The sequence below is a fragment of the Arachis ipaensis genome, chromosome B09, assembly GCF_000816755.2.
Source record: "Arachis ipaensis cultivar K30076 chromosome B09, Araip1.1, whole genome shotgun sequence".
Taxonomy (NCBI): Eukaryota; Viridiplantae; Streptophyta; class Magnoliopsida; order Fabales; family Fabaceae; genus Arachis; species Arachis ipaensis.
In genome coordinates, this window is record NC_029793.2 from 22,664,066 (window position 1) to 22,677,452 (window position 13,387).

Consider the following 13,387-nt stretch of genomic DNA (forward strand, 5'->3'; position numbering starts at 1 on the left):
GGATAAATTTTTTTTATTTAGTCACTTTAAAAAAAATTAAATTAATTTATACCATTAATTAATTTTTGATTAAGATAATAGGATTCACAAATAATAAATATTATAAATTTAAAAAATATTAAAATATCATTTTATCATTTTACTAATATTGTTATTTTAAAAAGTTTTTTTAATTTTTTAATCCTTCTACCTGTTATATTTCTCTTTCATTTCTAAGGTTTTGGCTTTGTTTGGATAGAAGTAAATGAAAAGAAAGGAATTAGGGAGGAAGGTAGGGAGGGAAAAGAAACAGAGATCTTGAGTTGTTTAGATATAGGAAAATCGGGGAGGAAAAGTAAGTTTAATAATTTAATTTCATTCATTTGTTTGGAATAAAGTGTAAAACAAAAAAGAAAGTTAATAGTTAAAATAGTTTCCAAAAAATCACATGTAAGTTAATTTGATTTTTGAAATACCATACACTTTAAATTAATTTCTATAAATTATAGCTTATAACTATGAGTCAAATTTTTATTTTCGTTAATTAAATAATGACATGTGATATAAGATGTCTATCTTTTGAAAATCATATTAATGTATATATAATTTTTTGAGAATCATTTTGACTATTTATACAAATTAAAAATCAAAGATTAAAATCAGATTAACTTTTTAACACATATTGTTTTGTATACTAAGATTATTTACATAAAATGAAATGAACAAATAGTTATTAGTAAATGTCTATTTTAGCTTTAAAAATTTGATATCTAAAATAAAGTTATTATAAGAAAATATCCTCTTAGCATAAAATTTCCTATCCATTTTTTTAAAATATTTTTGGTCAAATACAAATTATTAAATATATTTTCTTAGTTGAAATCATCAAATTTTAAAAATAAAAAAATTTTCATCATAATTATAAAAAATTATATTAAAATATAATTTATAAAATTATTTTAAAAATTATCTAAATATATGCATATGATTGAATAATTATATAAAAAAAAAGTTTGTGCTAACGATACATCAAAATCATTTTTTTGCCATTTTTTTTGTTTTGCTCTTTTCTTTTTGTCTATATTGGCTTCTCTTTTTTGTTTTTGTCACGTATTAGGCTTATGTTATTGGAGTTGTGTTCAATTCGGGCGGAGAATTTGGGTTTTTACCTTCTCTGTCAAGTTGCGTTCTATGTCCAGCCCAAAACAAAAGTCTACCCTACGTCCCAAAAAATTAATAAGTCTAATTATTCATTTTAATTCTATTAAAGATAAATACCAAAAAATCAATTTGGGTGAGTCGAGTAGTCAGTTCACTCGTCCACTTAAACAAATGTCGTAGTTTGATTCCCATCTTATGTATGCAGCAACCCATTAGCCAGCAACAAACCATTAAATGGAGCTCAGATCCACAACGAATTAGTCCTTGAGCTGTCGAGGCATATGCTTAGTCTTTGATTTTTTTTTATATATAGCAGGGCCCAAGGCCCAGTAGAACAAAAAAATCACATCAGAACATCTCTTGGGAGTTTGACTCCACTCCTATCGGCAAGCAGGTGTGGTGCGAGCATGGTAGGGAAAAGCTCGAAGCAGTGGACTCCAGCTTCTTGTTCTTGCCCTGCTTTAGCAAAAGCATCTGCACAGAAATTTGCTTCCCGGTAAATCTGCCGAACGACGATGCACGGATCCAAGCCAATTAGAATCTCTTTAATAGACCGAATCAGAGCAAATTAAAAGTGCTTCTCCATTGGCGACTTTTGAACTAGCTCCACCTCACATCTAGAATCAGACTAAACCATAAGCTTGGAGATTCTCATCTCCGTTGCTAGCTTGATGTTGACATAAAAATCCAAAATCTTCGCCATAGTAATGGTACACGTCCCAATCTTCATGCTGAAACCCGCTACCACACAGCTCTCCCAATTTCGAATAATGCCGCCACACGCTCCTCTACTTCCAGGGTGGAGCACCGAGCCGTGCACATTCAGTTTGAGCCATCCATGTTTCGGTGGTTCCCATCCAATTGATTTCTTTCTGGTATGTCTAAAAATTCTAGTATTGACCTCTGTTATGTTAAGAGCAAAGTGATAATAGTCTGCAAGATTTATCCCAACGCGACGAAATTAAACATTCTTCACTGGAAATAAGCTCGTTTCTACTTCTCCACACTAAGTTACAGGTGGTGATAAAAGTTATGGGCCAAGTAGTCATATTAACCGAAGTTAAGGCTTCCAGAAGATTTTTTATCAACCAGTCATGGAAGGATTGAGTGAAAAATGTCTCCTGATAATCTTTGTGAATGATACTGGTCCACACTTTGAGAATGAAAAGGGCGATCCCGCAAAACATGGAGTATCGTCTCTTCAACATCATGGCATCTGGGGCAGTCTTCAATTAATCTTCTACTTTTACTTTTGCTATTTGTTAAAAAAGCTTCATGAGTTAACAGCCAACTGAAAGACTTCAGTCTCTGAGGAATCTTTAGTCTCCAAATTTGCTTGTATACGTTACTGCTTTTATTATTATCCTTAAATAAAGCGTCGTAGGCTGTTCTGATAAAAAAATGTCCATCTGCTACTGGAGCCCAGCTCACACAATCCTCCCCCATAGAGATATTAGGGGCTTTTAAGGTGCGTAGATGATCAATCAGCTCGTCAGGCAGAACCTGAGAGATTTTTCCCCAGTCCTAATTCCCATGCTCATTCGCATAATCTCTGATCTTCCCAGCCATTCTATTCTCGTCCAGGTTGATATTAGCATCTTCTCTTAGTTTAGGAATCCCTGGAATCCAATGATCTTCCCAAACCGAAATATCATTTCCATCTCCTATTCTCCATACAAGCTGATTACAAAACTTATCCCAAATAGAAGTGATTCCCTTCCACGCATTCGAGCTACTAGTTTTTTGGTGAACTTTAGGGATCTTGCCATTCTTATATCCGTACTTAGTTTTCATGACTTTTACCCACAAGGTGTCCTTATTGTGAATGAGACCCCAAACCAGCTTCATAAGGAATAACTGGTTAGTCTCATAAGCTTTTCAAATACCCAATCCACTCTCTTCCTTAGTCCTACAAACTTTGTCCCAATTCAGAAGATAAACCTTCATGTCTTCTTCATTATTTCTCCAGAGAAAATCTCTACAAAACTTATCAATCTTATTATAAACCGCTTTGGAAGCTGCATAGTTTGCATACAGTAGCTAGGGATAGTGGATATGACAGATTGGACGAGCGTAGTTCTCCCAGTGAGAGACTTATTCCAAGATGAAAGCTTGGTATGAATCCGATCAATCACAAACTAGAAGTGTTGCTGGTTTCATTTCTCATGAATAAGAGAAACTCCTAGATATCTTCCTAAATTAGATGTGAGGGGCACCCTAAGTTCCTGGCTAAGCTATTGCTTGAGTTTGAATCTTGTTTAATTTGTTTGAGTTTGAAAATGGTTGGAAAGAAACTGGAATTTTATCAACAAGAAGACCTAATCACAGTTTATGACTTTGTTGTGTATCTTAAAATAGTAAAGATATTCGAATTTTTTCAACAAGCTGGACTTTCCTTCACCATGTTATTGTTGTGGCTTACTGCTTGTTAGTACTCCTATTTTTCCTTTAGTAATTAAAAATACCATGACACTGGTTGTTTGTTATAAAAGGATTATGAATCTTATGAGTGATTATGCAACGTGATTACACAAAATTATTGTTTAATAAAAAAATTTGAAATACTAAAATGTAGTTCTAAAACTTTTAGTAAAATATAATGAAGAGTACTATGCATATTGTGTTTGCTCATTCTTCAATTAATTTAGAATTAATCACTTAATTGCTATGCTACTAATATAAAGTTATATGTACAAAATAAATTATTTAACATTGTCATTTGTTGAATAATTGTATAATGATTTTAGTTTGTGTCAAGGTTTTAAAAATGCCTAGGAAACTTCGGTACACCTTTATAAGTGCAGCCAAAACTGATGCTGGCACTGATGTCGTAACTCAGGATAATAGTGTTGAAACATCCCGAATGAATACTTCAAAAAAAAATCCTGTGCATCTCGTATTGAAACACTGGTGGCTCCGTCAACTCCGACTAATGCCTATGAAGCTTCCACACCACGCACAGAGAACCGATTAGAAGCTAAAGTTGGTGATGTATCTTCAAATGATGAGGATTACAATCCAAAGGCTGATGTAGTAGAATCACGGGATGATCACGTCGATGACTTATTTGCCGAACAAGAACCAGAAGGTCACATCAATCCCAACAACCGCAAAGATACGAATTATTGGTCCATAAATGTCTTTGGTAATAATCATTCCTCCAATCTTGTATATGTTCAATTTTTAATTCATTATATTGTATTTTCTTTAGTTAGTGCCACAATCATGCAAATTAAGTGGGTCTTCTTCCTTAGAGGATGGCGTGACACAGAGGCTATAGCACTTCCTCCTAGTAGAAAGATCGTACTACGATTTAACTGAGAGTTGCAACCAGTTGATCGGGCGAGTGGCTTATTAAGTGGATATTTAGGGAGTTTGGCAGCTGACTTTAACCAATTTCTAATATGCAAAAAGAGTTAGAGGACAATGAACAAAGATCTGAAAGAACATGCATATAACACAATTAACATATAACTTTAGCTTTGATAGTTTAAGGGGTTTTGGGTATAATTTTTTTAGGGTATAAACTTCGTGTCGGGTATTTTATACAACTTGACAAATTTTCGTGTTCACTATTTCACATGTTTAATGTTGGTACTCTAATTTATATAATTTAGTGACTAAATGTGATATAGATGCTTATGTTATTTTAAATATTTTTATATTACTCCTTATTTTTTCTTATTTTCATATTCTTCGCATTATGTTACTTTTATATCTATTCCTTGGTTTTAGTTACTAACAATGTCTCAATTTTGTAGCGGGTCTTTGAATATGAGGGGGATGACAAATGAATAATAAAGAGAGGAATTTTGCAAAGGATAGGATAAAATTGGAAAGATTCAAGAAGTTATTTCATAAGTTTCATCAGGAAGAGACAAAGACAATTGAAGAAAATGCTAAGCGTAAACCATCAGGAATAGATGCAGCTAATTGGAAATAGTTCACTACAAAAAAATATTGAGAATCATCGGATTTACTGTTAAATTTTGCATTGTAGAGTAGCGGTGGATTTACTGGCAGTAAAGGCGTAAAATTCGTTGGGTTAAATTATTCAGCGAATTTACATTTTCGACGGTAAATTCGCCGATAATAATTGGAGGAAAACAAAAAAAAATAGCCATGTAAGTTAGTATCGGATTTATCGTCAGATAAATCCGCCGGTAAACCCATTTAGTCAATACGTTTCGTTTTGGTGACTGGGAATGGTTTATCGTCGGGTATTTTCAACGGTAATTTTACCCTAAATTCGAAGTGTGAACGCTCTCCCTTTCATTTCAAATCTCTCTCTCTCTCTCTCTACCCTTTCTTCTCTTCCACTCTCTTCCTAACCCTCTCCCTCCCTGCCGCTCCGTCAGCCCCGCCGCATGTCAGCCTTGTCGCCACATCTTCTTTGGCAACCCCTCTCCTTCTCGCTGCCATCCAGTTCTGCCAGTTGCCACCAATAGCACCGGCCACCACCAGCATTCTCCCATTCACTTTTGTGTCTACATTCTCCGGTGAATAAATTTTTATTTTTGTTTTCGTTAAATTTAGGATTAATTTAGGTTTTATTGTTAATTAGTATAATGATTTAGTTAGAAATAATTTTTCTGTTTAGCGAATTTACATGATTAAGATAGAATTAGATTATGTTTAAACTTTTGTGAGTTCTAATGCTGTAATGATGTGATATTGTTGTTTTTGTGCTGTTGGTATTGAATTGAAATTGAATTTAGTAAATTGGTGATGCTCAAGTTTAAATGCACATATTTCACATAGTTCAAGTTATTATGTTCAAATAGGCATATTGCTAAATATTTGTGAAGTTGGTTAAACTTATTTTTATATGGGTTAATCTTCGGTGAAACTAATTTTATATGTGTAATTAAATATTTAATTTTCTATCATTTTGGTAGTTCTTTATTTTATGCATAGTCAGTATAATTAATTATATTATATTATTCATTATAATGTATATTATATTTGATTGTGTTAAGGTATTATTATTATTATTATTTTGCATAAGTCAATAGTCAACAAGTTAATTAGTATCTCTCGATAATAAGTAACATTAATTTTTAATATGTTTTAAGAGTGAGAATGACAGTAAATTCAAAAGAAACTCAAATATGAGATCATTTTAAATGACTTACGGATGACTTCTTATTTGAATATGGACAAAATTATACATGTAGTAATATATATTGCTAAATGTTTGTGAAGTTGGAATGTGTACTTACCTCTTTTATTTTAATTTATTTAACGGATAATGTATTTCTTTAACTAAGCTTAACGTAGTTTATTTTGATTAAGTATTTTGAATAATGTTGTGAATATGTTTAGCATATTTTTAATTGGTATACTCTTTGCAGACATGACGTCAGGTAGAGGTGTTGCGGATCACCCTAGTGGTCGTGATCGTGGTAGAAGAAGGGTTTCTGCCGGTACCCCTGGAAATTCTGGACCATCTCCCTCTAATCTGACTACCCGGATGATGTCATAGGTTGCGGGTGCATCAGAATAGCCAATCATTATGGTGCCTAACCCCAACTACTTTTCTGTATCTACGGCAACGACGCCGCCTCTATCTGCTCAGCAGCCTACTATCTCAGCGACGCCACCTCCAACGACGAACACGGCGGCACCGAAATTCTTTCACGGAAACCAGCCAGTTGATGCCCCTCCACCACCTCCCATCACACGGTTGACGATAGGGGTAGCAAACGGGCCTAAACCCGCTGGGTCAGCCCACGTAACCCGCCAAAAAAGATGAACCAGGCTGGAAATTTGGGACCGCCAAAAGACAAAAGCCCGCCTAACCCACACCGCTTAAACCGTGGGCTTTGGCGGGGCGGGGCAGGCTTCCCCGGCGGGCTGAGGCATTTTTTTGTTAAAAGGCTTATTGTTTTCACCCAGACCCAGAACCCAATTAACCCCGACCCGACCTGACTCCCCAATGAAACCCCACTGAATCCCTAACCCCAATTTCCAGATTTGCAGCTTTGAGCTTCCTCGACCTCAATCCTCACCGTCACTCTCAGTCTCTCACTCGGTCACTCCCTCGGTCGTCAACACGACAACACAGAGGACAGAGCTTCAGCCTTCAGCCTTCAGCTTTCAGCTTCTCCAGTCTCCAGTCTCCACTCTCCACCCATAGACCATAGTCAGTCTCACTCACACGGTCACACCCGCAGTCTAGCACTGAGTATCCTCACCCTTCAAGATCGCACTTCCGTCGACCTCAGCCTTCACGCTCGCACTTCGGAGTTCCGTCCTTACCCCTGACACTCGCTGAGTCGCAGTCACCGTCGATCTTCGGTCCTTGTGAGTTGTAGCTACCGCTGCTGCTCTGTCTAGCCGTTGTCGCTGCTGGTCTCAGTCCTGGGCTCCTGGGTCTTGTCCTCTCACTGTTGGTCTCGCTCTTTGGGTCTCCTTGTCTGTCTTCATCACCGTGACACCGCTGCTCCTCGCCTCCTCTGTCCTGGTCCTCGTCTCCTCTGGTATGTTAGTTTTCTGGCTTAGGATTTGAGAAAAGAGATTTAGGTTTATTTGTTGTGTTTTTTGTTGTTTGATATAGGTAAATTAGGGTTTATGGTTGATAATGGTTATTTGATTATATCTGATGCAGATTCAGAAATTGTTTGCTGTTTTTGGTGTTGTTTGATAATAGTTGAGTTTTGATTACGGTTGATAATTGTTGATATTTGGTTGAATCTGATGCAGATTCAGAAATTGTTTGCTATTTTTTGTGAAGTTTTGATTATGGTTGATAATGATTGATATTTGGTTAAATTTGATGCAGATTCAGAACTTGTTTGCTGTTTTTTGTGTTGTTTGATAATGGTTGAGTTTTGATTATGGTTGATAATGGTTAATATTTGGTTAAATCTGATGCAGTCATGCAGATTCAGAAATTGTTTGCTGTTTTTTGTGTGGTTTGCTAATGGTTGAGTTTTGATTAAATCAGATGAGTTGATACTTGTTTTATTTCAGATTCATATAAACAATTTATATTTGCTTTTATTTCAGAAAATATGAATTCTGAAACTGTGAGTAACCTTGTTACTGCTGGAGCTGGTTCTGAGGCTGCTCCGGTTGAGGTTGATGAACCTAGTTCGAAAAGGCTGAGACCAGCAACATCTGATGTTTGGAATTTTTTCAAAAATCTCGGTCTAGATAAGGATGGAGTAGAACGTTTTGAGTGTAAAGGATGCAAGAAGGTGTTTAAAGCTGGAGGTAAGTGATATGGCACTTCTACTCTAAAACGATATCTTGATAGTTGTACTCAAATTAAGCATGAAGATATTGGTCAGACTATAGCAGAATTGCAACTTAAAATGGGTGCACTTAAGATTGATTCAGGAGTGGCTAGAGATATGTTTGCTTCTTATGTAGTTGCTGGGGATAAGCCATTCAATATGGTTGATGATAGGAGATTTAGAAATTGGGTGAAATATATAAGTCCAACTTTAAAACTTCTTTCTAGGAATACGGTTAAGGCTGACATAGTGAAAGTTCACAAGAGAGAAGCTGCGAAACTTAAAAAAATTTTAGTTTCCATTCCAAATAGAATTTGCTTAACATCTGATCATTGGACTTCCAGTACCAATGAGGGGTTTATATGTTTGACTGCACATTTTGTTGATGAGAACTGGAAATTACAAAGTAAAATTCTCAATTTTTGTCATATGCCTCCTCCTCACATAGGATTTGATTTGTCTTCTAAAATCTTTACGCTTTTGAATGAGTGGAAAATTGATAAAGAGATTTTTTCCATTACTTTGGACAATGCTTCTTCTAATGATACTTGTGTTGAACACTTGAAAAGTACTTTGGATGTGCATGGTTCATTGTTGTGTGATGGTGAATTATTTCATGTTCGTTGCTCTGCTCATATTTTAAATCTTATTGTCCAAGATGGAATGAAAATATGTGGTGATGCAGTGCATAAGATTAGAGATTCTACTAAGTATCTGAGAAAATCTGAAAGTCGAATGGTTAAGTTTAAAGAATGTTTTCAAGATATTGAGGGACTTGAGTATACAACTGCATTATATTTAGATGTTCCTACTAGGTGGAATTCACTTTATGCAATGCTTGCAAGTGCTATTCCATATAAGAAAGCTTTTGAAATGTATAAAGTAAAAGAAGCTGGATTTAGGGAGTATTGTCCTTCATCAGATGAGTGGAGAAGAACTAAAAAGATATGTGATTTCTTGTTACCATTTTACGAAACTACCAAGTTGATGTCTGGAACTTCTTACCCAACATCCAACTTGTATTTTTTACAAGTTTGGCAAATCCAGCTTATTTTGATGAATAGTTTGAAGAATGATGAAGTGCTTATAAGGAACATGGGAGAACAAATGATGATTAAGTTCAAGAAATATTGGGAGGAATACAGTGTTATTCTTGCATTTGGGGCAGTTCTTGATCCTAGATTTAAACTCAACACTTTGGTGCATTGCTATAATGAGATTGATCCTATTAGTGCTAAAGACAAAGTGGAGCATGTGAAGAGTAAGTTATACAAGCTCTTTGAGGTTTATGACCACAATTCCTCTACAACTGTAGAGAGTTCTTCCCAACTTCCAAGTAATTTTTCTCAAGCAACATCTTCTGTAATTGGAACTCAGCTTATTAAAATTGTTGGTGTAAGTATTTTTATCTACTTGGTTATATGTATTTTTTATTTTTCATACTTTTTGATTCATATATTGTTTGCAATGCAAAGAAATTGATGTCCCGCAATCAAGAAGCTGAAGTGAAAAGTGGAAAGAACCAACTTGATATTTATTTGAGTGAGGCAACATTATTTTGCAATGATACAATCATTGATGTTTTGCAATGGTGGAAAGACAACCATCATCGTTTTCCAACACTATCACTAATGGCACGAGATTTATTGAGCATTTCTATTACTACTGTGGCTTCAGAATCTGCATTTAGCATGGGTTCTCATGTTTTAAATAAGTATAGAAGTCGTTTGTTGTCAGATAATGTTGAAGTGGTGATTTACACCAGAAATTGGATACGTGGATATGATGATTATGGTATAATTATATTTATGACATACATACTTGAGTGATTTTGAACACTGTTATGTACTATTTTTCTAATATATTTATTTACTTTTTTCTAGAGGAAGATTTAGATGAGGAAGATATTGCAAAAGGAGAAGGCTATTCTTCAGGAGTTGGTTCCAATGATGTTATTGACTTACATGAAGATGAAGATGAAAATTAAGTGTTTCGAATTATGTTTATTATGCTTTGAAGACTATTTATAATTATGTTTTTGGACTTTGGATTATATATTGGGCTTCCGGCGGGGCAGGGCGGGGTGGGGCGGGCTTCCTCGCCTGCCACCCCTAGTTGACGATCTGGCCTGATGGCGGAATGGCATAAGTCTTTTATATGCTGAAAGGGTTTGATATATCATAATTATTGATTCTTGATTATTGATTCTAGTTTAGTAGATTTAGTAGATTTATAGATTTTGCTTCTTGATTATTGACTGTTGTTTATTGATTGTTGATAATTGGTGCTGTTTAAGCTAATTATTGATGGATAGAGTTTGTGACGCATTCCAATTATAGATTAACTCTGCCGAAATTTTTAAAAAAATCTCTATATATTATGGTTATTTGCTTCTGAAGTTTTAATTTATATTGCCATATTGGTTTGTTTGTGAATTGTTGATAGGTTTGCGCCAAATAACAACGCATGTACTCAGGAGATGATAAATGCCATCAAGCTGATGTACGACCATCCATGGCCGAGCTACAAGAAGATCCCCTTTGAGACCAGAGAGCGGTAATTTTAGAAGTAGGTGGTAAAAACTTAATATAGTCAAACCTTATTATCTAGTTTATATCTTCTATTTTGTTTAATATAATATATTTTGATTAACTAATTTTAAAGTTTCTTTGTGCAGCTTCTCTTTATATGGGACAAGTTGCACGATGCCCTCATTAGGAAGATATACGACCATCGAATGGGTAGTCGGCTGCAATAGATACTAGAGGATCTATGTAAGAGGCACGACCCCCTCACTACCTGACTTTTCCTGGAAATCAAGAAGGCTCTGTATGCTCACTTGGAAACCGATGAGGGGTTCAAGCATCGGCATCTCACAAACAAAACTAACAAGGCGTCGGCCAATCATCCAAGTATACTGGTGGCTCAGCAACCTTCATGAAAACTAAGGCCAGGTTGGTATCTAGTTAAATTCTTTGATATATCATTAGTAGAACAAAGTCTTTCAACAACCTTCATCGACCTTCTCTAATTTTGTTATAAACTTAGTTAAATTCTTTGACATATCATTAGTAGGCATCCTAACATATTGTTTCAATGCAACATGTGTTGTCGAAGTTGTTGGATCGCGATGCGACATTGGCAAAGACCTTCAAGTACACCCACACTGTGAAGGAGAACAAAGAGAGATTTGCTAATCAGCGGTTTGTGGATTATTATGTTCGTAAATATCTGATCTTATGATATAAAATTTTCAATTAACTGTAAATTATCATTCTAATCATAATAACATGTGTTACATAGAAGTCCTACACGCAGAGACTGGAGGCCACAACTCAGCAATCTCAGCGAAGTAGGGAGGACATCCATGGCTTTGTTGCTTCAGTCGCCGATCCCGATGCGATTTGGCACGAGACTACCTCAGCGCCGTACAAGAACCACGTATACAGGTTGGGGTCGTTCTTCGCCAGCAGTCTCCGCACCTCCATGTTGAGACCATCGTCCGCCTTTACCATCAGTCGAGCCATCGATCCCTGGGAAGGCATTGATTTGAGGTTGCAGGTGCAGGAGCTCACCCAGAGCCTTCACGAACAAGCTCAAGAGCTGACCGAGAGTCGGGAGAGGTATCAGGAGATCCTCACACGCATGATGGACACGGATGATCTCAGGCTGGAGTGGAGGGAGCAGCTGGAGTGGCTTCAGCGGATGGAGTAGCAGATGTTGGTGTACTAGGCTCAGATGCACGTCGGTGATAGCAGTGCTGCTGGTGGGACACAGACATCACCGTCTTCTTCGCCACCTCAACTGGACCATGAGAATAACAACAATGACGACTATCAGGATCTTTAGTGATTAGGACTTTGTTTTACTGTTTCATTATATTTATTTGATTTATTTGACTTTAATTTATTTAAAAATTTGATATTTAATATTTCATAATTGGTTTCTATTATTTATAATTTGACCACTAATTATGTTAAAAGTAAATTTAAATACAAAATAAAACTAAAAAAACAATAAAAAATTATGTCATAATATTTTTTTTAAAAAAAATTGATATTACCGTCAAATTTACAGAGGGCATAATTCGACAGTAATATTGCAAAAAATACGATATTGTGCCGCCAAAGTTATCGTTGAAAAAATCCGCCGGTAACCAAATAATTTTCAGGCAGGTAATCCATTGCATAATCCGACAGTAATTACTGTCGGATGAAAAAATTTGACGGCAACTGATTACCGACGAGGTTTATACTGTCGAATTTTTTTCGATGGTAATTCTGACAATACTCAACTTTTTTCTTGTAGTGGTTCCTTTAATATCGGTTGGAGGAAGACACGAAGGTAACAAATAATGATTTGGTATTTCATTCAATACCTAGTTATATATACCCTCTGAATTACTAATTAAGATGCTTGATTGAATGTGATAATATTAAAATACCAAAATATCCTTATGTTATGTTTCTAAACCCTAAACCAAGTATGAATACATAAAATAGTTATTAAGTTTTATTAATTCATTACATTCTCGTTTGCATTTGTCTCTTTATTTATAGGAGAAATGCAGATAAAATACTTTAAATCGATCGAAACAAGGTTACACATATACTGGAGGTTCCAAAACACTGATAAGACGGAGATGAAAAGGCAATAAATTTTAATTCTTTTTCAAATATCTATTCATTATATGTAATATTCATTTTAGTTATATGAGTGTCAATATTCAATATTATTATAGGAGCAATTACAGAAAAAGCACATTAGTATAGGAGAGATATAGACTATGGTTTATAAAAGAAAGGATGGCTCCTATATCCATGACGATGCACGTGTTGTTGGTGTAAGTGTTGTTTCATAATTTTACACTCCTCTTTTTGTATTTTTATTGCTAAATTTGAAATCATAATAACTGAATTCTGGGATGTTAGTAGGAAGTAATTGCGAATTTTGAGATTAAAGATGAATCCTCTAAAAAATTTTCACAAAGTGATTCGCTGGCATAA

At 35.3% G+C, this 13,387-nt stretch overlaps 1 protein-coding gene across 1 annotated transcript; it reads left to right on the forward strand.

Moving 5' to 3' along the window:
- LOC110266791 (zinc finger BED domain-containing protein RICESLEEPER 1-like) lies at window positions 6,656-10,368 on the forward strand. The gene is made up of 9 exons (XM_021111807.1): window positions 6,656-6,864; window positions 7,480-7,622; window positions 7,700-7,761; window positions 7,925-7,935; window positions 8,020-8,057; window positions 8,152-8,358; window positions 8,425-9,776; window positions 9,857-10,175; window positions 10,265-10,368. Exons 1-9 carry the CDS (start codon window positions 6,656-6,658, stop codon window positions 10,366-10,368), a joined length of 2,445 nt encoding a protein of 814 aa, XP_020967466.1.

Coding starts and splice junctions, on each gene's coding strand:
- LOC110266791 (XM_021111807.1), top strand. CDS start 6,656: ATGGTGCCTAACCCCAACTACTTTTCTGTATCTACGGCAACGACGCCG. Junction 8,359..8,424: donor GAAGGTGTTTAAAGCTGGAG/GTAAGTGATATG, acceptor TTAAGCATGAAG/ATATTGGTCAGACTATAGCA. Junction 10,176..10,264: donor ACGTGGATATGATGATTATG/GTATAATTATAT, acceptor ACTTTTTTCTAG/AGGAAGATTTAGATGAGGAA.